Below are 21,646 nucleotides of genomic sequence, written 5' to 3' on the forward strand. Positions count from 1 at the left end.
CGATCTACACAAAATACACTGTAATGTCAAAGTGGAAGAAAAATTGTAACATTTGTAAAAAAAATAAATATATATATATATATATATATATATATGAAAAATAAAGACTAATATACTTTATCTTGATATGATAAATATTTAACCCCTGAGTCAATACATGTTAGAATCACCTTTGGCAGCGATTACAACTTGTGAGTCTTTCAGGGTAAGTCTCTAAGAGCTTTGCACACCTGAATTGTACAATATTTGCCCATTATTCTTTTAAAAATTCTTCAAGCTCTGTCAAATTGGTTGTTGATCATTGCTAGACAAAAGTCTTGCCATAGATTTTCAAGGAGATTTAAATCAAAACTGTAACTCAGCCACTCAGAAACGGCACTGTCTTCTTGGTAAGCAACTCCAGTGTAGATTTGGCCTTGTGTTTTAGGTTAATGTCCTGCTGATCGGTGAATTTTAAACAAAAAAAAGTGTTAAACAAATCAAAATATATATTTTCTATTTGAGATTCTTCAAAGTAGCCACCATTTGCCTTGATGACAGCTTTGCACACTCTCGGCATTATTTCAACCAGTTTCACCTGGAATGCTTTTCCAACAGTCTTGAAGGAGTTTCCACATATGCTGAGCACTTTTTGGCTGCTTTTCTGTCACTCTGCAGTCCAACTCATCCCAAACCATCTCAATTGGGTTGAGTTTGGTGATTGTGGAGGCCAGGTCATCAGATGCAGCACTCCATCACTCTCCTTCTTGGTCACTCTCCCCCACAACCACACATGCTGAGATCATCTGTTCGCCTACTCTGCATCTTACAAAGACACAGCGGTCATTTGAACTCATCAGACCAAAGGACAGATTTCCATCGCTCTAATGTCCATTGCCCGTGTTTCTTGGCCCAAGCAACTCTCTTATTATTGGTGTCCTTTAGTAGTGGTTTCTTTGCAGCAGTGATAGACACAGTCTCCTCTGAACAGTTGATGTTTAATGTGTCTGTTACTTGAACTCTGTGAAGCATTTATTTGTGCTGCTATTTCTGAGGCTGGTAACTCTAACAAACGTATCCTCTGCAGCAGAGGTAACTGTGTTTTCCTTTCCTGTTGTGGTTCCCATGAGAGCCAGTTTCATCATAGCGCTTGATGGTTTTTGCGACTGCACTTGAATAAATTGATGGGGTCATGATAGGGGCTGCACCAAATGATTGATGTAGTTTAATAATTGATTATGCATATGTTGTAATAATAGAAGGGGCAAGGGCTATACGACCTCTCCCCCACGACATTTATAGGGTCCTGGACTACAGATTAGCAATATATACATGCATTATAAGGTTTAATATTGTTCCACAGTTCGTTTCTAGTCTCTGCCTCACCCATACGTAGAATGTATGCACACATGGCTGTAAGTCGCTTTGGATAAAAGCGTCTGCTAAATGGCATATATTATTATTATTATTATAAGAAACAGTCTGAGAGATGTGTAAGTTATTGCAGGCAAAACAGGGTCTCTGTGAGAAAGCACCTCAAGGCAAAAATGAGATTCATAGACACAGAACCCTGCAGGGGAGTAAAGGAGATAAGAGACAAGTCAGACACACCACTGTAAGCCACACAGGAGTGGAAAATTACTGCTGAGCCATTAGAAAATACTGGAACTATTGTTCTCTCCTGCAAGTTTGTATAATTGTATATGCATGGGCTTGGTCTCATGAGTAGGTGTTGATGTAGACAGTTTCATCACTAGGGGTTGACTGCAAGCATATTAAAGCAACTTGGACCTTTCCTATTTTGCAGAACTTATTCGGAAACATGCGTGCTATGTTCCCGTTGTCAACTTCTGTCTGCAATTGCATTAATAAAAGGTTTGATTGATTTACTTAAAGATATTGTCTGATTGCTGATTTCACCAATAAGCAAATGACTGACAAGGAACCTACCCCAACAAAATTGTCAAAGTTCTTGAAATTTTCTGAATTGACTGACTTTCATGTCTTAAAGTAATGATTGACTGTTATTACTCTTTGCTTATTTGAGCTTTTCTTGCCATAATGGACTTAGCCCTATTTGCTAAGAGACCATCTTCAAATAGGGCTATCTTCTGTATACCACCCCTACCTTGTCACAACACAACCAATTGGCTCAAACGCATTAAGATGGAAAGAAATACTGTAAATGAACTTTTAACAAGGCACACCTGTTAATCGAAATGCATTCTAGATGACTACCTCATGAAGCTGGTTGAGAGAATGCCAAGCGAGTGCAAAGCTGTCAAGGCAAAGGGTGGCTACTTTGAAGGATCTCAAATTGCAAATATATTTTGATTTGTTTAACACTTTTTTGGTTACTACATGATTCCATATGTATTATTTCATAGTTTTGATGTCTTAACTATTATTCTACAATGTAAAGAAAAATCATTGAAACAGTACTGTAGGTGTGTCCAAACTTTTGACTGGTATGGTATACATATCTTTTTAAAGTGTATTTTCCTTTATTTTCCATTTACCCTACCACCCTTCCCAGAATTGGAGTAAACTAATGAACATCAAAACATAGTCTTCTACTTCTCGATTATACATACTATATACATTTTACGGACAATCTATTTTACAATAATATTTCTCTACCCTCAACCTCTATTTCTGATGTCCATCCAGTTAGATTTCTATTTGCCATATTTTTTAACTGGGCTGTTTCACAAAAGTTCTGAACCTATACACATATTACAGACACAGTATATTTTACATGAGTTATCTTGTTGTTTTTAGTCCCACCATTCGGTCCATTCAACCCCTCCCATCTATTTCTTAACACCATCCATTTTGGATTTCCATTTGCCATATTTTTTTTCAACTGTGCTGTGATGCTTCACAAAAGTTCGGAAGCGTTGTAATTATCATAGTTTCTACAGATTGTACAATTAAAATGTTAAATGTTTGCTAAGATTATTATATTTTTGATCGATTGACTATGACTTTTGAAATCACCCAGTATTGCTATCTGCAGAGTTAGCGCCAGGTAAATGTTGCAATTCTTCAGCCATTCCTGGACCTTTGACCAAAAACAAGCTACATATGGACAGTACCAAAATAAATGACATAATGACACTGTCTCTTCTGTTGAATAATTATTGACTCAAGACATTTAAACTTTTATTGATTTTTTTTTTTTAATCGAAAAACATAAAACACCTTTGACATTATGGGCTATTTTGTGTAGGCCAGCGGAGAAAAAATGCTCAATTTGATCCATTTTAAATACAGGCTGGAACACAACAAAATGTGAGAAAATTCAAGGGGTGTAAATACTTTCTGAAGGCACTGTATATAACTTGTTTAAATTATTTGTTTAATAAAGTAAAGGATGTGTACACATGCTCTGATTATTATACTGTTATTAATTTTCATATTTACTCGTATACTGAGTCTAAAGAGAAAATGATGAAAAGCTTTATATTTATATTATACCCCACCTTCCAGAATGCATTGTTCTGTAGTTCCAGGGGTCGCCCTCTCGAGCGGTCCTCCTAAAGGTTAGTTCTGGAACTGTAGGTTCACGTCTCTCCCTCTCTCGTCGGGCTTGCCTCCGTGCGTGACACCGGCGCACCATATGCCTCCCAAAACAAGACACAGTGAAGCAACGCAAAGTATTGCATAAGTAGCAAGATAACATAGCCAACGGACATCAAGCCACCTGCATTATTCACAGTCAAGCTAGCTAGCTATCTTAGCTAACTGTGCCATGGACCCGCGAGACACAGCACCGGATTCGTGGGAGCAGGAGGAGGATGTTAAGGCCCGAGCTGCCGCGGGGCTCCAGTCCGCTCTCGCCGCTCTCAGCGTCAATGCCAAGCCATTTATCCCGAATGTCGACGCGGCGGTGTTTGTGCCGACTTTCCTTCAAAGTAGCCCTACGGAAATCTCCAATTCCGATGGTCACGGTAGGTCAGTGCGTGCTTGTGGTAGAGTGTTGGATTAACGAGATGTTGACAGCTGCTGTTATTGCCAGGGGTTAACCAAGTTAGCCAAATAGATAGCTAGCTTGAGTTTGTAGCTAGCAAGCTCACTGGGCTAGTGTTGTAGCTATGATATTGCTCAACACTAATGTGACAGCTTTGACATGATGGTGCACATTTTACAACTGGGCCTACTGCTCATAATGCTATAATTATTGTTATACCCTCACCCGTACTTAATCTGATATGGTGATTCCTAAAAGCTCCAATGTCCATATAATGCCAATGATGAATGCAACAACTTGTCTCTTCACAGGTGCTGAGCCAGTTGCCAGCATGGAGGTTTTAGAAACAGTTGGTATGTTTTGTGTCTATTACTATATTATTATGTAATTAACTGTTCTTTCTTCCTTTTACTTCATTTTTTCACACTCTGCCTTGTACTTCACACAATGTTATTGTTTGGACAATCACAGACAGTATCAGATTTGTTTGTTGAAGGTGTGTATCACAGGTGTTTTTTTTAAAGGCCTTAGGTCTTTTTACCTGTAGAAGGTTGCCTTGCCAACTCCCACCCAACTCATTCCAGAAGCAATTACAAATGTCCTTCAGTCAGTATTGTTTACCTTGCATTCATTCAGGCCTACTGTTCACTAGGAGGTAGCCTATGCCTGAAGGCCAGCTCTGGGAGACATGACAAGGTCCAACTGGGAAGGTTGTGCATGTAGGGAGTGGGAGCTACTCCCTACATGCACATCTATAGCATGATGCAACATCACAGGCCTATGCTTAAAATAGACTAGTACACTGGATCATGTGGAAACAGATAGAAATATGTTGTTAGACTGGTATAACCAAATGGGGCACAGTCCAGTTCTTGTATTTTCAGGGAACGTTTCTGTAGAAATGTACTATGTTGACCAGCCGTATATGTGCTGAGGTCAGGTGTTTAAATTTGGCAAGAGAGCACTGCCACTGTGCACATCTACTCAGGTTACATTGGCCTGATTTATCTGTTAGTGTGACACCTGGCTGCAACTGCAGCCTGCAAGAGAGAGAGAAGACATGATGGGAAGGAAGTTCTGAGTGATTGGTGAAGTTCCCTTGTGGGTTTATATTTCAGAACAAAGATGCCGACGTTTTCTGTGGTATTGCATGCATGCTTCTCCGAGCAGTTGTCATCATCATGACTATTCTCCAATGCTGATTGTGAATGACAAGCGTTGATAAGAGAACAGGCATTGTACATGATCGGTCAGATGTTTAATTTCATGGATAAGGAGGTGCAGGCATTGTTTTTATGCTGCTATGGGAAGAGTTTTTGTACACGCTAATCTACTGATTTGATTAGCAGGTTTCTACATTTGCATCAGTGCTAGATGCACTTTAATTTATATAAAGAATGCATTTAATTTGTTCAATATAAGGTTAGCTAGCTATCACTACTATCACTGCAACACTATATCACTATTAAATAATTATATTGTACATCCATGGCATAGGTGACAACTATGCAATAAATGTATAATAAGCCAATTTCATTGTTATATTGTGTGCGGTCAAAGAGCATTGTTTGAAGAGAACAGCCAATCACTGTACTCTCCAGCACACAGTTTAGATGCTCCCAGATTCTCCATCAAAACCCTGAGGAAAAAAACCCTCATCTGAACAGTGTGCCGGTACTCTCCTTTCTGTTCACAAGCGATCTCATATACCCATAATGCACCTGTGAAATCTGCTGGCTGTGCGGACTACCTTAAACAAAAGAGCATTGTTTCATGGTTTACATCAGTGGTAACCGAGTGCCGTTTGTGTCGTTTAGCTCCGGTGGAGAATGGAGGAGGGACAGAAGCAGACATGGCGGTGGAGGTGGAGACGTGGGAGCAGAAAGAGGAGCCCGGGGAAGGAGAACCAGGAGGAGGAGGAGCCCTGGGACGAGAGGGAGGTTCCAGTGAAGAGGCACAGGGAAGGGAGGAAGTAGAGATGATGGAGGAGGAAGAAGAGGAGGAGTTGCCCGTGCTAAAAGTAATCCCGCTCCCACCAAATGCCCCGAAGAAGGAGCATGTCAATGTGGTGTTCATCGGTCATGTGGGTCCGTCCCTATTGTATACTATTACCTCATGGTTTTCTTTTGTATATTGTTTGTTCTCCCTGGGCACAGGGAAATGGCTCTTAGAAATGACCTGTGTGTTCATTTGAATTGAGGATTATTATTTTTTTTTCAGATGCTGGTAAATCAACAATTGGGGGACAGATCATGTGAGTAATAACATGGTTATCAATAACTATGCCTACATTCAGGTTACTGAAGATAGCTTATCATTTTCTTCTACAGTATGATAACCATTGCTATTAATGCCATGGCTACCTAACAAATAAAATGTTTTCCTATATTTATCAGATCAGACAATGTCTGTTTTTCTTTCTTATCGTAGGTATTTGACAGGTATGGTGGAGAAAAGAACCCTGGAGAAATATGAAAGAGAAGCAAAAGAAAAAAACAGAGAAACATGGTGAGCTTACCTTCTGTTGTGACTAGATTCAGTTATGTGTATGATTGAAAATAATACAAAATCATTCTGAAAATTTTGCATATTACTTTTTCATCTTGGGTATGACATGAGAAAATATGGTAGCCTGTTTTTAATCATACATTTTAGGCACTCAGATTTGTTTTTCTGCTCCCCAGGTACCTGTCCTGGGCCCTGGACACTAACCAGGAGGAGAGAGACAAGGGGAAGACGGTGGAGGTGGGGAGAGCCTACTTTGAGACAGAGAAAAAGCACTTTACTATCCTGGATGCCCCCGGCCACAAAAGCTTTGTCCCCAACATGATTGGTGGTGCATCACAGGCTGACTTGGCAGTGCTGGTGAGTTTTACTAAACAATGCTTAGCAGAAGGAATTGTATTGTTCACTTTTCCTATCTGCTGGGACAAGGCAAAACAGACCCATGTGTCCCTGTTAGTTAGGTAGTTGGAAAGTTGCCATTATCAAATCATAGTTTATTGGTCGCGTACAAGTTGACTGGGACTGCATTTTTTTATAACTAGATTTTTTTTTATGAGAAGAAGAGGACTGACTTACTGTATAATGAGAGGGTAGATTCTAACATGTATTTTCGTTTTGAAAACGACACTGTAGATAATGACAGACAAGTATGTACAGTACATTATGGTGTACCCTAGTTGTTTATCAGTATCTTCTGCACCCTATGCTAGTCTAACGTAACCCTATGTTGTGGTCAGGTGATCTCGGCCAGAAAAGGAGAGTTTGAGACAGGCTTTGAGAAGGGAGGCCAGACGCGGGAGCACGCCATGCTAGCCAAGACGGCTGGAGTCAAGCACCTCATCATCCTCGTCAACAAGATGGATGACCCCACCGTCAACTGGAGCTTGGAAAGGTGACTCAGTACAATGTACCGACATGTATCTTGGTAGAGAGAAACAAAATTTATATTTAAAGCCAAATGCAGAATCTACAGTATCCCATCCAATGTGTTCATTGACCCTCATGCTGCATGGCTGGTTATGACAGACAGTCATAGAATAGGAAAGAGATTGTGTTCCTCAATTAGTTAACATTGTAACATTGATATTTAACTCAGTAAAATAACCCATCCTCCTCCCTCTCCACTACAGGTATGAGGAATGTAAAGAGAAATTAGTGCCATTTCTGAAGAAGGTGGGCTTCAACCCAAAGAAGGACATCTACTTCATGCCTTGCTCTGGGCTAACGGGAGCCAACTTGAAGGACCCCATAGAGGAGTGCACGTGGTACACGTAAGTCAACCCCCATTCTGTTCTTTGCCAAAAGTACATGAAAGTCAATCGCTTTGTGGGTGCTGAGTGACGGTTGCTTGTCAAGTCTTCATTTTCATATCAGACCATCAAATCAATGTAGCTCTGCTAACTTTTCTGAAGCTATAAAAGTTCTCTATTCCCACAATAATTTAAAATCCATAATATGTAGTATTAGAAAAGATAATAATTTATTGTCCTAATTATTCTTCGTTACAAGGGGTTTGCCATTCATCCCACACCTTGACAGCCTGCCAAGCTTCAACAGAATCATAGACGGCCCCGTCAGATTACCCATCGTAGACAAATACAAGGTGAGTGCAACTGCTGTCATGAGTTATCCCAGTTACATATCTCTTAGCTCTGTATTGCACTTAACAGCATAGCTAGCATACATTTGAATCAAGTCAGGCCATTTTATTCTGTAGTAATTAATAATCCATTATTATCTCAAGAGTTTGCCAACGTTTTATGAAATGACTTCCAAAAGATAACGATAACGCAGGACTATGCAGCTGCTACACCACACACACACACACACACACACACACACACACACACACACACACACACACACACACACACACACACACACACACACACACACACACACACACACACACACACACACACACACACACACACACACACACACACACACACACACACACACACACAATTGCACTCTGGCCTTCCAACATCAGGGTGTCCTTCCAAGTCCTCTCTACTGTAGCCAAGGACTGCAGAGCACAGCCATTTTCTCCACAAGACAATTTAGCTTTCTGGCACCGGTGTCATCAGTGTGTGGGTGTGTTTTGGAACATGTTAAAAGGCAGGGAACGTGATGGAATTAAGATATTGTATAGCTGTCTCAGCAGGTTTTCTATACACATACACACTGCAGGGTGTTATGAAACCCAGGAGCTCTAACTAGGTCTTCTATTCAGTTGATATAATGGAATTACGGTCCAGTTAATTGGGGGATGGTTAGATTGTTAGACTAGCTGGCAGTGGGCCTTTTCTAACTTCACTACAGTACAGTAGAACAGGGGGTCAACAGCTTAGTGCTAGGACACTGAATATATGGCATCTTAGGTGGTAGCATAAAAAGGAAAGGAACCAAAAACTTTCTGGCTTTTTTAACAACCATTTTAATCTCCCAGCTGGAATCCATTTTAGTTTTAATTTCATTAATTAATTCATTCAATATCAAGGTGATCTTGCAAACTCCAGTGTCCTTCCTAACACTTAATACCAATCTGTTGATGTGCCTTAGAGCAAGGCACTTAACCCTAATTGCTCCAGGGTCACTGTTGTTAATGGCAGACCCTGGCCGTGACCCCACTCTCTGAGGGTGTCTCAGGGGGAGTTGGGGTATACAAAAATCAAATTTTGAAATAGGACAAGTATAAGCACCCACCAAATTATTAACACCTCTTAGATGGGAGCAGAGGATGAGAACGGGGAAAAAAGGATGTAATGTAATGATACAATTTTCTTTAACTGATAGTAAGTACCCTTGTGGGAGCCGGAATTGCTCATAGGAACAGGAGCCTCCTGTTTCTGTAGCATGAGGCAGCTTGATGTACAACACCCCCTGGAGAGGACGCGGGTCTATTGCAGGTTCTTCTGCCTAAACTATCTCGCTGAGTGCAAAGCAGAGACGGATCGGGTCCCATTTTTACAGTCTTTTGTATGACTCGGCCAGGGATAGAACTCACAACCTTCCAATCTCAGGGAGGACACTAACCACAAGGCCACTGACTTGAACTGATAGCATAACCTTTAACCTGGTCTTGGTTGTGCTCTTTGCTCAGGATATGGGCACGGTGATCCTGGGGAAGCTGGAGTCTGGCTCCATTGCCAAAGCCCAGCAGCTGGTCATGATGCCTAACAGGGTAAGGCTCTCCATAGGTCATTCATCTGTCCTGCTCCTGGAGAGTATACATTACACAAGTGTACAGCAGCCCCTTTCACAATTTACATCTACTTTTTACTAATTTGGCAGATGCTGCGCAGAAGAACCTCTGCTAAATAATTAAAATGTAAATTGTGAAAGGGACTCCAAACTTCCAACATTTAAAATGCACATCTGTTTTGGATTCTCCAACGTGTTAAAGGTGTTACTTCAGGTTCTAATGATTATATTTCCCTTTCCAGACCCAGTTTATCTTGCCATTTAAGGATACTAATATAATACTTGATGTATAACATATACTGTATATATAGCACTATAATACATGTGATGTGTTATCCCTACCCTCAGCACACAGTGGAGGTGCTGAGCCTGCTGTCTGATGAGGTGGAGACAGATGAAGCTGTTCCTGGGGAGAACCTGAAGCTAAGGCTGAAGGGCATCGAGGAAGAGGAGATTCTGCCTGGCTTCATCCTCTGTAACGCTGAGAACCTCTGCCACTCCGGACGCACCTTTGATGCCCAGGTAGCCTACGCTCCTTAGGACAGGTCTAAGGTCCTCTGTAGCTTGGTTGGTAGAGCATGGCGCTTGCAATGCCAGTATAGAATTTGATTTGTTATAGTGGGTTCCATCCCCGGGACCACCCGTACGTACAATGTACAGTGTATGCACGCATGACTGTAAGTTGCTTTGGATAAGAGTTTGCTATATAAATGGCATATATTATTATTGTCTAGGATCATCTTAAGAAGATACGCTGCATTATAGAAATGCTAAATGATAGTGATACTAGGCAGGGTTGGGGAGTAACTGATTACATGTAATCTGATTACAAAACCCCCCAAACTAATCAGTTACGTTACCGGCAAAAATATTGTTGTCAGATTACAGATACTTTTGAAAAACTAGTTAATTACTTATTGGACTAACTTTTAAATTCAGAAAGAATGTTTGCGGAAAATACGTTATGACCAAAGTTCCCTCTAAACTGCGGGTGTGCCCACAGAGAGAAGCATGAGATTGAACTTCACAACTTTTTAGAGCAATGGTCACCGACTGGTCGATTTCCAAAAACCCAAAGATAAAGCCTTGTGTTCTTGTAAAGAAAATGGTCTCGGGCTGTTGGCTGTAGGTGCACCCAATTCAGCTGCCCTCCGCCCCGGGTAGGCGAACTGTTGCGATTTTGAACAATTTAATTTGTCTGAAGGTACAAACTGCCTTTCTGGCAGGCCCAGAGAGCAAATCAAGTGCACAATAGCTGTACTGCTGGCCAATCGGATGGCTCAGATGACCGTGTCTGCTGGAACGTAGCACACATAAAAGAAAGCTACAGCAAAGTTAATACTGTGAGATTTCAAAATGTTTAAAATCACGAATAGAGAGAGACTGTCAATGAATACAGCAAAGAACTGCTGTTTTTATGACTTCTTGTTTAAGTTCTTACTCAGCACTGTCAACTTTGTATAGCAGCACACCACTTTTATAAGCAATAAAATGTGCGTTCTTCTTATTTCCACTCAGCGCAACAACAAGCACTGCAGCAGTAATGAATGAGCTGGAAAGTGTATGTATAGGCTTGCGTTGTTATTATTAGTTGCTTAGGTTTTCTTATTTGTATTTAATTGTTAAAAAAACAAACATATATATATATATATATATATATATACACACACACAGTTGAAGTCGTTAGTTTACATACACTTAAGTTGGAGTCATTAACTCGTTTTTCAACCACTCCACAAATGTCTTGTTAACAAACTATAGTTTTGGCAAGTCGGTTAGGACATCTACTATGTGCATGACACAAGTCATTTTTCCAACAATTGTTTACAGACAGATCATTTCATTTATAAATTCACTGTATCACAATTCCAGTGGGTCAGAAGTTTACATACCTTAAGTTGACTGCGCCTTTAAACAGCTTGGAAAATTCCAGAAAATGTCATGACTTTAGAAGCTTCTGATAGGCTAATTGACATCATTTGAGTCAACTGGAGGTGTACCTGTGGATGTATTTCAAGGTCTACCTCAAACTCAGTGCCTCTTTGCTTGACATCTCCTTGCTTGAAAATCAAAAGAAATCAGCCAAGACCTCAGAAACAAATTGTAGACCTCCACAAGTCTGGTTTATCCGTGGGAGCAATTTTGAAACGCCTGAAGGTACCTTGTTCATCTGCACAAACAATAGAATGCAAGTATAAACACCATACCGCTCAGGAATGAGACACGTTCTGTCTCCTAGAGATTAATGTATTTTGGTGCGAAAATAGCAAATCAATCCCAGAACAACAGCAAAGGACCTTGTGAAGATGCTGGAGGAAACAGGTACAAAAGTATCTATATCCACAGTAAAACAAGTCCTATATCGACATAACCTGAAAGGCCACTCAGCAAGGAAGATGCCACTGCTCCAAAACCGCCATATAAAAGCCAGACTACGGTTTGCAATTGCACATGGGAACAAAGATCGTACTTTGTGGAGATATGTCCTCTAGTCTGATGAAACAAAAATAGAACTGTTTGGCCATAATGACCATTGTTATGTTTGGAGGAAAAAGGGGGATGCTTGCAAGCCGAAGAACACCATCCCAACCGTGAAGCATGGAGGTGGCAGCATCATGTTGTTAGGGTGCTTTGCTGCAGGAGGGACTGGTGCACTTCACAAAAAATAGGCATCATGAGGAAAGAAAATTATTTGGATATATTGAAGCAACATCTCAAGACATCAGTCAGGAAGTTAAAGCTTGGTTGCAAGTGGGTCTTCCAAATGGACAATGACCCCAAGCATTCATCCAAAGTTGTGGTAAAATGGCTTAAGGACAACAAAGTCAAGGTATTGGAGTGGCCATCACAAAGCCCTGACCTCAATTCCATAGAAAATTTGTGGGCAGAACTGAAAAAGTGTGTGCGAGCCAGGAGGCCTACAAACCTGACTCAGTTACAGCAGCTCTGTCAGGAGGAATGGGCCAAAATTCATCCAACTTATTGTGGGAAGCTTGTGGAAGGCCACCTGAAACGTTTGACCCAGGTTAAACAATTGAAAGGCAATGCTACCAAATACTAATTGAGTGTATGTAAACTTCTGACCCACTGGGAATGTGACGAAATAAATAAAAGCTGAAATAAATAATTCTCTCTACCATTATTCTGACATTTCACATTCTTAAAATAAAGTGGTGATCCTACCTGACCTAAGACAGGGAATTGTTACTAGGATTAAATGTCAGGAATTGTAAAAAACTGAGTTTAAATGTATTTGGCTAAGGTGTATGTAAAATTCCGACTTCAACTGTGTGCTGTGCGCATCGTTTAACGGTTATGGTATGAAGGTTTGGCTTGGAGAGTTTTTTGTTGTTGTTGACTGATCACAGACAGATGTTGTGTTGTGCACTGAAGTCCACAAGCAAAGAGAAAATGTGAAAGTAGGAGAGTGAGTAGATGCGAGAAGGAATTATACCACAAGCAACGTGATGATGCTGTTTGTATGTGGCTGTAATGAAAGTGAACTTTGTGTGCGGATGATCAGGGGTGTGTTCATGCTGCCGATTCTGTTGAAAAAATATTTGGTAAATGGAAGCAAACTAAACGAAAACTAGACTTACCTGAATTTGTCCAATAGTAACTCTTGTTTTGGCAACAGTTTGGATGAATGATTATACCCTAGATCAGCTAGATGCAGGCAAGAGTGTGCAAGGCAGTATTGACTGTGTCACTGTCTGTCACCTTGATTACTCCAATTTGTCTCTCATGTGCACCTACGTTTTATATATAAATATACTTTAATTTGTAGGCTGTTGTAGAATCCTCATAATGGGTATAGGGAAAATTTGACTATCATGTAGTAGCCTTAACCTATCGATGTTACATTGAGCTGGGTGAATGGAATATGAATGACAGTCATCCAATATGCTTTAATAGAAATAAGGCCATGCTCATTAAAAAAACGTTTCCTCCCTAATCTTAAATGGCACCAACCGCCACTGGTTTAAAAATATATTTTATGACTTTTTGGCTGTGCCAGCTACTAACCGCTCTGCAGAGCTGCCTCCAGAAGAAGATTAATGACGTAAAACGTTAACCTACTGATGACACACCAAATGTGTTTGATGGATTATTTTTGTCTTCTAATGCCTCTTAAGGGAGATGTAATCCAAAAGTAACTGAAAGTAATTAGACTATGGTACTGAGTTTGGGTAATCCAAACGTTTCATTACTGATGACAGGTAACCCTAATGGATTACAGTTAAAAGTAACCTACCCAACCTTAATGCTAGATTGAGCTGACTAAATATGTAAACTCTAGTACTTGCACCTCTGCTAATTTCTCTGCTGTTTTTTTACTTTGTTTTTAGATCGTCATCATTGAGCATAAATCCATAATCTGCCCAGGTTACAACGCAGTCCTACACATCCACACCTGTATTGAAGAAGTACAAATCACAGTGAGTTACTAAGTTACATTAGCTTGTTTACATCTCCTAATCTGACCGGGTCTCTATCCAATTATAGTTTGCCAACCACAGGTATCTTCTCTGTCAGTGAATAATGCTCATTAGTAAATAAACCTGTTTTTAATTAAATTCTCTCATCAGGCCTTAATTTGTCTAGTGGACAAGAAGACAGGTGAGAAGAGCAAGACACGACCTCGCTTTGTCAAACAGGACCAGGTGTGCATCGCCCGACTTCGGTGTGCCGGAACCATCTGCCTGGAGACCTTCAAAGACTTCCCACAGATGGGGAGGTTCACCCTACGAGATGAAGGTAGTGTGTGTGTCTGTGTGTCTGTTCCTGTGATATTGTTTTTCCCCATTTATTGTTTCTATTGATGAATATGAAGAAGCTTCTACTTGATATATTAGAAAACTATTGCCAAATGGAATACTAACTCATTTTTATAACTATGTAATTGCCTCCCTTTTCAGGCAAAACCATTGCTATTGGCAAAGTGCTGAAGTTGGTACCAGAGAAGGACTAATGTGAACCAGCATGGAATCCTGGGACAGTTGTCATGACAGAGGAAGCTGCTGACGCCGACTTAGCCAGCCACCCCCTCTTACATACCACTCTCTCCTGAAGAGTATGAGGAAGAGAAGGAGGAGGAGAACAAATCAAGTTTGAAAATAAAGAAGAAACTGTAAAAAGTGACTGAATCAGTTTTTATGATGAACAATATTAAAGAAAGACAAGTCCAGTGTGTCAGCTTTCTCATATTGAGAGCTCAGCTATGCCACTAATGTAGCCGCTACCCTTTCCTAAGCCAACCTCACTCTGCGCTGGTCCACTTTTTGTTTTGGAAATGGGAATGTATGCAGTGTTACTTTGTTTGGAAAGGAAGGGACTGGCGTTGCATCCGGTTGCATCACTTTGGACCAGAGTTAGCTAGTTATACCCATTCAAATCCAAAATATTAAACCAAAATGTTAATATTTTGGTTGTAGACATCCCCATACCAAATCCTATCTGGTATGTTCACACACACAATCAAACAAACATGGTTCCTGTTGTGATCATGTGTTGTCACGTTACCAACAACAATGAAAATAAAGTATCAAACTGAGGAATAAAAGTAAAAGCTCTGTTTATTCTCAATTTCTTACAATGTTCATTTAGCCTTTTTGAATCTTGTATGTAGAAAGAAGTGTGCAGAAATTGTCCACAAACTTCTTGCAAATAAAGTTGGAATGTTTCAATTTCAAAAGTGACGTAAACCATTTGCGCATGCGCAACCTGGAGAAACGTGAAGAAAGTACTATGGCAGACATACAGGAGGATTTGCCTCTGGACCGGGTGCAGGTAATGTATTAACGCAACTTTCATAAGGGCTTCTTCGACAATAGTATAGTTGTTATTTGCGTGCTAGGAAAAGTGGGGGTGATATCAGTTGGTTATATTGTGTAAACCACCTTTCTTTGGAGTTAGCAACTCGCTGGCTAGCAAGCTAGGTTGCTTGTGCATTAGGATAGTACGACACGAGGCAAGTGACTCTTTATGTATCTCAACGAGGAACGCTGTGAATACATTATCAAGGATAAAAGTTGTACACCCCCCTCAATTGGTTATCTTGGTGAAAGTGCTTTTGTAGCGACCCTTCTCAACTCTTAGTCATTAGGCGTCGTTAGGCGCAAAGTGAAAAAGTTGTAACTAGTTAAAGTTAGCTAGCGTATCCGCGTTAGCTTTCTCAGCAGAGCAAATGAGGCTGGTTATTTGCATTTGATAGATCTATTTGCACAAAATAACCGAAATATGAATTTGTCATGTTGGAGATTTTCTAAACACGTTCTCATTGTATTGCTATGTAAAGAAGGCTGTTAAGAGCACTGCAGGCTTTCCTGAAGACCAAATCCACCCCAGACTCTGCTCCTGGACGAGAGTCAACACCCCTCCCTCCCTCTATGGCAGATCCTCAAGCAGACCCAGACCATCCTCGTGTGAGTCCCTTTGCCCACACAGTACAGAGCAACATGGCTACATAATACAAGAATATCTATGGAAAAAGTGTGTTTCTCCAGCAACACACTGTTCTGGAGTATAGGTGGTGAAGCTGTTGTACTAATCACAAGTCACTCAGCCCATTGCCTCATGGCATCTACACCAGAGATGACCCCTGACCAGATCCAGCAGTTCTGCAAGAAGGTCCTGAGGGGGGGGGGGGTTATTTCTAAATACTATAATTGTATTTATACAAGGCTTTTCTAGACATTAAAAGTGCTTACCTTATCCTCCAATCGGGGATGCATGCTAGTCACCTTCTGGCGAAATTCGCTGTTTTGAATCCAAAATAGGATACCTATGTGATTTGTGTAGATCCAATGAGAAAAGAGGGGGGCTTTGAGTGAGGCGCAATACTGGCTGTATCCAAGGCTCGGCCAAATGTTCACATAACAGAATGCAGCATGTGACAGAAGAATGAAGAGACAACCAATTTGCTAGTTACAGCATCAGCATGCACTCTGGAAAGACAGCGGGAGGGTGGAAAGGCAGTTTGCCAGTTACAGCAGTGCATCCCCTGAATGATATCAAACAGGTAGGTGAGAAGTCTGACCACTGCGACTAGGTGTTGCTGTAACCGAAAAACAACTTTCATTTGGAAAGTTTGAGGTGGGGGAGAAAGTGTGGTGGAACAAGTGTTATTAGTATTATTAAGCATCTTGCTAGCTATAGTATTAACTGGTATATGACTCCTTGCTGTTCCTCAAGTTATAAGAAGCTTACTGGATCCTGGCAATATGTGTGAAATGTTCCCTCAAAAGTATGTGGTTTGTTTTCAGGATGAGAGAATTAGGCGAAAATTAGGCATTGCTTGTTAAACAAGTGTATTAGTGCCACTGTGACTCTAAATATATCCAGACGGACTTTCCTCCCTATTGGAGTCTGTCGCTCCAACTTTGAGACAGTTACTTACTGTCATACTTAAAATGTATGTAAATAATGATGATTACTTATGATATGGTCCTCGTTTACTTCTTGGTGCACGAGACACAACTCATCCAGGCATATCCCTTTGTCTTTCTTTAGGTGATCTCTTACAAGACACTGAGGACTGAGTACAAGCCCTTTGAAGCCAAACGACGGCTGCTGGGGAACTTTGACATGTTTCTTTCAGACGACCGCATTCGCCGCCTGCTGTCCTCGCACATCGGCAAGCACTTCTACGAGAGAAAGAAGTAAGCTTGTAAATATTGTTGGTTGATCACCTTACCTCTTTTAGTCAAATGAAATCTATTTAAAGACTCATATTGGCACTGGTTCGGAACCTGGTTCACTCTCAGTATGAATTTTGGTTTGACTCCATTGCTATATGAAACTCATTCCAGTGAGGCAGGGGAGTGGTATCCTTTTTGTGCTGTCTCCCTGTTCACTCTCTGGGAACATCAACATAGCCCCTAGTGCTGTTCCCTGGTTTTGAAATACATGTCCTCTTATACAGTTGAAGTCGGAAGTTTACATACACCATAGCCAAATACATTTTAAACTCAGTTTTTCACAATTCCTGACACTTAATCCTAGTAAAAAATTCCCTGCCTTAGGTCACCACTTTATTTGAAGAATGTGAAATGTCAGAATGATAGTGGTTTATTTGTTTCATCACAGTCCCAGTGGTTCAGAAGTTTACATACACTCAATTAGTATTTGGTAGCATTGCCTTTCAATTGTTTAACTTGGGTCAAATGTTTCGGGTAGCCTTCCACAAGCTTCCCACAATAAGTTGGGTGAATTTTGGCCCGTTCCTCCTGACAGAGCTGCTGTAACTGAGTCAGGTTTGTAGGCCTCCTTGCTCACACATACTTTTTCTATAGGATTGAGGTCTGGGCTTTCTGATTGCCACTCCAATACCTTGACTTTGAGTCCTTAAGCTATTTTGCCACAACTTTGGAAGTATGCTTGGGGTCATTGTCCATTTGGAAGACTCATTTGCGACCAAGCTTTAACTTCCTGACGGATGTCTTGAGACGTTGCTTCAATATATCCACGTAATTTTCCTCCCTCACGGTGCCATATATTTTGTGAACAGTTCTATTTTTGTTTGATCAGATCAGAGGACATCTCTCCAAAAAGTACGATCTTTGTCCCCATGTGCAGTTGCAAACCGTAGTCTGGCTTTTTTATGGCGGTTTTGGAGCAGTGGCTTCTTCCTTGCTGAGCGGCCTTTCCTGTTGTCGATATAGAATTAGTTTTACTGTGGATATAGATACTTTTGTACCTGTTTCCTCCAACATCTTCAAAAGATCCTTTGCTGCTGTTTGGGATTGATTTGCACCAAAGTACATTCATCTCTTGGAGACAGAACGGGTCTCCTTCCTGAGCGGTATGACGGCTGCGTGGTCCCATGGTGTTTATGCTTGCTTACTATTGTTTGTACAGATGAACGTGGTACCTTCAGCTGTTTGGAAATTGCTCCCAAGGATGAACCAGATTTGTGGAGGTCTACAATTGTTTTTCTGAGGTCTTGGCCGATTTCTTTTTGATTTTCCCATGATGTCAGGCAAAGAGGCACTGATTTTGAAGGTAGGCCTTGAAATACATCCACAGGTACACCTCCAAATGACTCAAATGATGTTACTTAGCCTATCAGAAGCTTCTAAAGCCATGACATCATTTTCTGGAATTTTCCAAGCTGTTGAAAGGCACAGTCAACTTAGTGTATGTGAACTTTGACCCACTGGAATTGTGATACAATGAATTATAAGTGAAATAATCTGTAAACAATTGTTGGAAAAATTACTTGTCATGCTAGATGTCCTAACCGACTTGTCAAAACTATAGTTTGTTCACAAGACATTTGTGGAGTGGTTGAAAAATGAGTTTTAATTACTCCAACCTAAGTGAATGTAAACTTCCGACTTCACCTGTAAGTTTAAATGTGCCTTTAAGCTAGCCCTTACAGAGTTCTAATCTAATGGATTTGTAATTTTTTATTTTTTATTTTTTTTATTTTTTTACATCTCCCCTTCTTAGGGAGCCTTTGTCATTGAACCTGCAGAGCAAGAAGCTGGCCTTGGACATCCAGAAAACCATCCAGGGAACAATAACCTCCATTTCTATGAAAGGCTGCTACTGGTGAGGCCTGCTCTCTGACTTAGTCAGTAAGTGCGCCTCAGCAAACCCTGTCCGTGTTGGACATGGGCACTGATGGTGCCATAGTGACTCAAAATATATCCTGACAGATCTCCCTCTCTATTGGGGCCTGTCTCTGCAACTGACACACAAGGGCAATTAATGTACATTCATTTATATACACATTGCCTCCTGTAAAATGTTATTGTTTGTTTTAGCATGGCTTATGTGGCCCACTCTGGGATGGCTGCAGATGAAATAGCAGAGACTATTGATTCAGCTGTCAGCACCATCGTGACAAAACTACGGGTTAGGTGAGTTTACTGCCAGGATGTCTTCCTGATCTCCCTAATCAATTGTACCCCGTCAACACAGATATTTACACTTTTATTATACGCTAAATGGTCAGGTATACTCAATGTTTATTAATGCTAAAGAAATGTGTGGGCCCAGTCTGAAAATCACCTTTGATAACTCTATTGTCTGGGGTGAGATTACAGGGCCTATAGTACTGTGGTACGTTAAGCTTATTGCCTGCTCTGTATAGCAGTGTGATTAAACCCATGTGCCTACAATCCTGACAAAGAAAGGCCTTTGCGGCCACTTGTTAATCTGAGTGATACGATACACAGGGTAGAAATGGCCGTAACATTGAAAATGTTTTCTTCACAGAAATAGTTTTGACCTGAATGTATGAGTGATTGTGTTCTTTGAGTATAAAGTGTTGTCTCTTGCAGAAAGGACCGTTGATAAAGGTCATCCACTTGAAAAGTCAATCAGTGGCTCTGCCCATCTACACCTCTAACCTGAGTAACCTGACCCTTATAGATGAAACACAGAAACAGACCCGCGCAGCCATGGATGCCAAGGTAGGACTGCTACACACAAATGCTTGTAAATTGCTTTGGAAGATTATATTATTTGATCAATGATCTATTTTTGTCAAATTAAAGGACTCGTCTTTGCACTGGTTCGGAACCTGTTTTACACTATTAATTTTGGTTTAAATCCAGTGCTATATGAAACCCATTCCAGTGAGGCAGGGGAGCGGTCTCCATTTAGTGCTGTCTCCCTGTTCACTCTCTGGGAACATCAACATAGCTCTTAGTGCCACATATGGACTATTGAGGTCAATTGCAGACCTCTATTATTTACATGCATATTTACATGCATGCAGTACCAGTAAAAGTTTTGACACACCTACTCAAGGTTAAATAAACCTAATGGGTTTCTTTATTTTTTACTTTGTAGAACAATAGTGAAGACATCAAAACTATGAAATAACACACATGGAATCATGTTGTAACCAAGTGTTAATTAACTTCTTGACGTCACCCATCCCTGTCGCGGGATCATTTTAGTCAGCAGCCGCTGAATAGCATAGCGCCACAGTCAAATAATATTACAAGAAAATATTCATGTTCATGAAATCACAAGTGAAATATATTGAAACACAGCTTAGCCTTTTGTTAATCACCCTGTCATCTCAGATTTTGAAATTATGCTTTACAGCCAAAGCAAGACAAACATTTGTGTAAGTTTATCGAAAGCCTAGCATAGCATTATGCCTAGCTAGCAGCAGGCAACCTGGTCACGAAAATCAGAAAAGCAATCTAATTAAATTGTTTACCTTTGATGAGCTTCGGATATTTTCACTCACGAGACTCCTAGTTAGATAGCAAATGTTCCTTTTTTCCAAAAATATTATTTTTGTAGCCGAAATAACTCCATTAGTTCTTCACGTTTGGCTGAGAATTCGACCGGAAATTGCGGTCACGACAACGCCGGAAAATATTCCAAATTAGGTCCGTAATATCGACAGAAACATGGCAAACGTTGTTTCTAATCAATCCTCAAGGTGTTTTTCAAATATCTATTCGATAATATATCAACCGGGACAGCTGTATTGTCCGTAAGACCGGGAGGAAAAATAGCTACCTCTGTCTATTACGCAAGCGTTACTCTGAGAGCCCTCAGCCGGACACTTACGCAATGTAGTCGTTTACGCTCATTCTTCAACATAAAGGCGTGAAACTACGTCAAAATGCTGTAGACACCTTGGGGAATACGTAGAAAGGGGAATCTGGTTGATAGCCCATTCACTGCTCAATAGGGACGCATCAGAACGCAGAGCTTCAAAACATGAGTCACTTCCTGATTGGATTTTTCTCAGGCTTTCGCCTGCAATATCAGTTCTGTTATACTCACAGACAATATTTTTACAGTTTTGGAAACTTTAGTGTTTTCTATCCTAAGCTGTCAATTATATGCATATTCTAGCATCTTGTCCTGACAAAATGGCCTGTTTACTTTGGGAATGTTATTTTTTCCAAAAATGAAAATAGTGCCCCTATTTTCAACAGGTTTTAAACAAATCAAAATATTTGAGATTCTTCCAAGTAGCCACCCTTTGCCTTGACAGCTTTGCAC

At 40.6% G+C, this 21,646-nt stretch overlaps 1 protein-coding gene and 1 non-coding gene across 4 annotated transcripts in view; both read left to right on the forward strand.

Moving 5' to 3' along the window:
• The first annotated feature begins 3,523 nt into the window (after positions 1–3,523).
• LOC124040162 (eukaryotic peptide chain release factor GTP-binding subunit ERF3A-like) overlaps positions 3,524–21,646 on the forward strand; it is a 46,244-nt gene continuing 28,121 nt past the window's right edge. The window contains exons 1-19 of one of the 3 annotated variants that reach the window (XM_046357073.1): positions 3,524–3,932; positions 4,264–4,305; positions 5,770–6,039; positions 6,173–6,206; positions 6,383–6,460; positions 6,637–6,817; positions 7,195–7,349; positions 7,588–7,728; positions 7,967–8,060; positions 9,564–9,644; positions 10,013–10,186; positions 14,014–14,103; positions 14,254–14,422; positions 14,584–15,454; positions 15,963–16,089; positions 16,194–17,325; positions 19,118–19,219; positions 19,435–19,530; positions 19,954–20,085. In XM_046357073.1, the coding sequence (XP_046213029.1) occupies positions 3,734–3,932; positions 4,264–4,305; positions 5,770–6,039; positions 6,173–6,206; positions 6,383–6,460; positions 6,637–6,817; positions 7,195–7,349; positions 7,588–7,728; positions 7,967–8,060; positions 9,564–9,644; positions 10,013–10,186; positions 14,014–14,103; positions 14,254–14,422; positions 14,584–14,636 (1,761 nt within the window). In that variant the 5' untranslated portion in view covers positions 3,524–3,733 and the 3' untranslated portion in view covers positions 14,637–15,454; positions 15,963–16,089; positions 16,194–17,325; ... (1 more) ...; positions 19,435–19,530; positions 19,954–20,085. Of the gene's footprint in view, positions 3,933–4,263; positions 4,306–5,769; positions 6,040–6,172; positions 6,207–6,382; positions 6,461–6,636; positions 6,818–7,194; positions 7,350–7,587; positions 7,729–7,966; positions 8,061–9,563; positions 9,645–10,012; positions 10,187–14,013; positions 14,104–14,253; positions 14,423–14,583; positions 15,455–15,962; positions 17,326–19,117; positions 19,220–19,434; positions 19,531–19,953; positions 20,086–21,646 lie in introns of all 3 variants that reach the window. The other 2 variants (XM_046357074.1, XM_046357072.1) reach the window with 2 other exon arrangements.
• Positions 19,666–19,793, forward strand: LOC124040539. Its single transcript, XR_006839769.1, has one exon. It is a non-coding gene; the product is annotated as a small nucleolar RNA ACA64 (small nucleolar RNA).

This window comes from Oncorhynchus gorbuscha, linkage group LG07 (genome assembly GCF_021184085.1).
Source record: "Oncorhynchus gorbuscha isolate QuinsamMale2020 ecotype Even-year linkage group LG07, OgorEven_v1.0, whole genome shotgun sequence".
Classification (NCBI taxonomy): domain Eukaryota; kingdom Metazoa; phylum Chordata; class Actinopteri; order Salmoniformes; family Salmonidae; genus Oncorhynchus; species Oncorhynchus gorbuscha.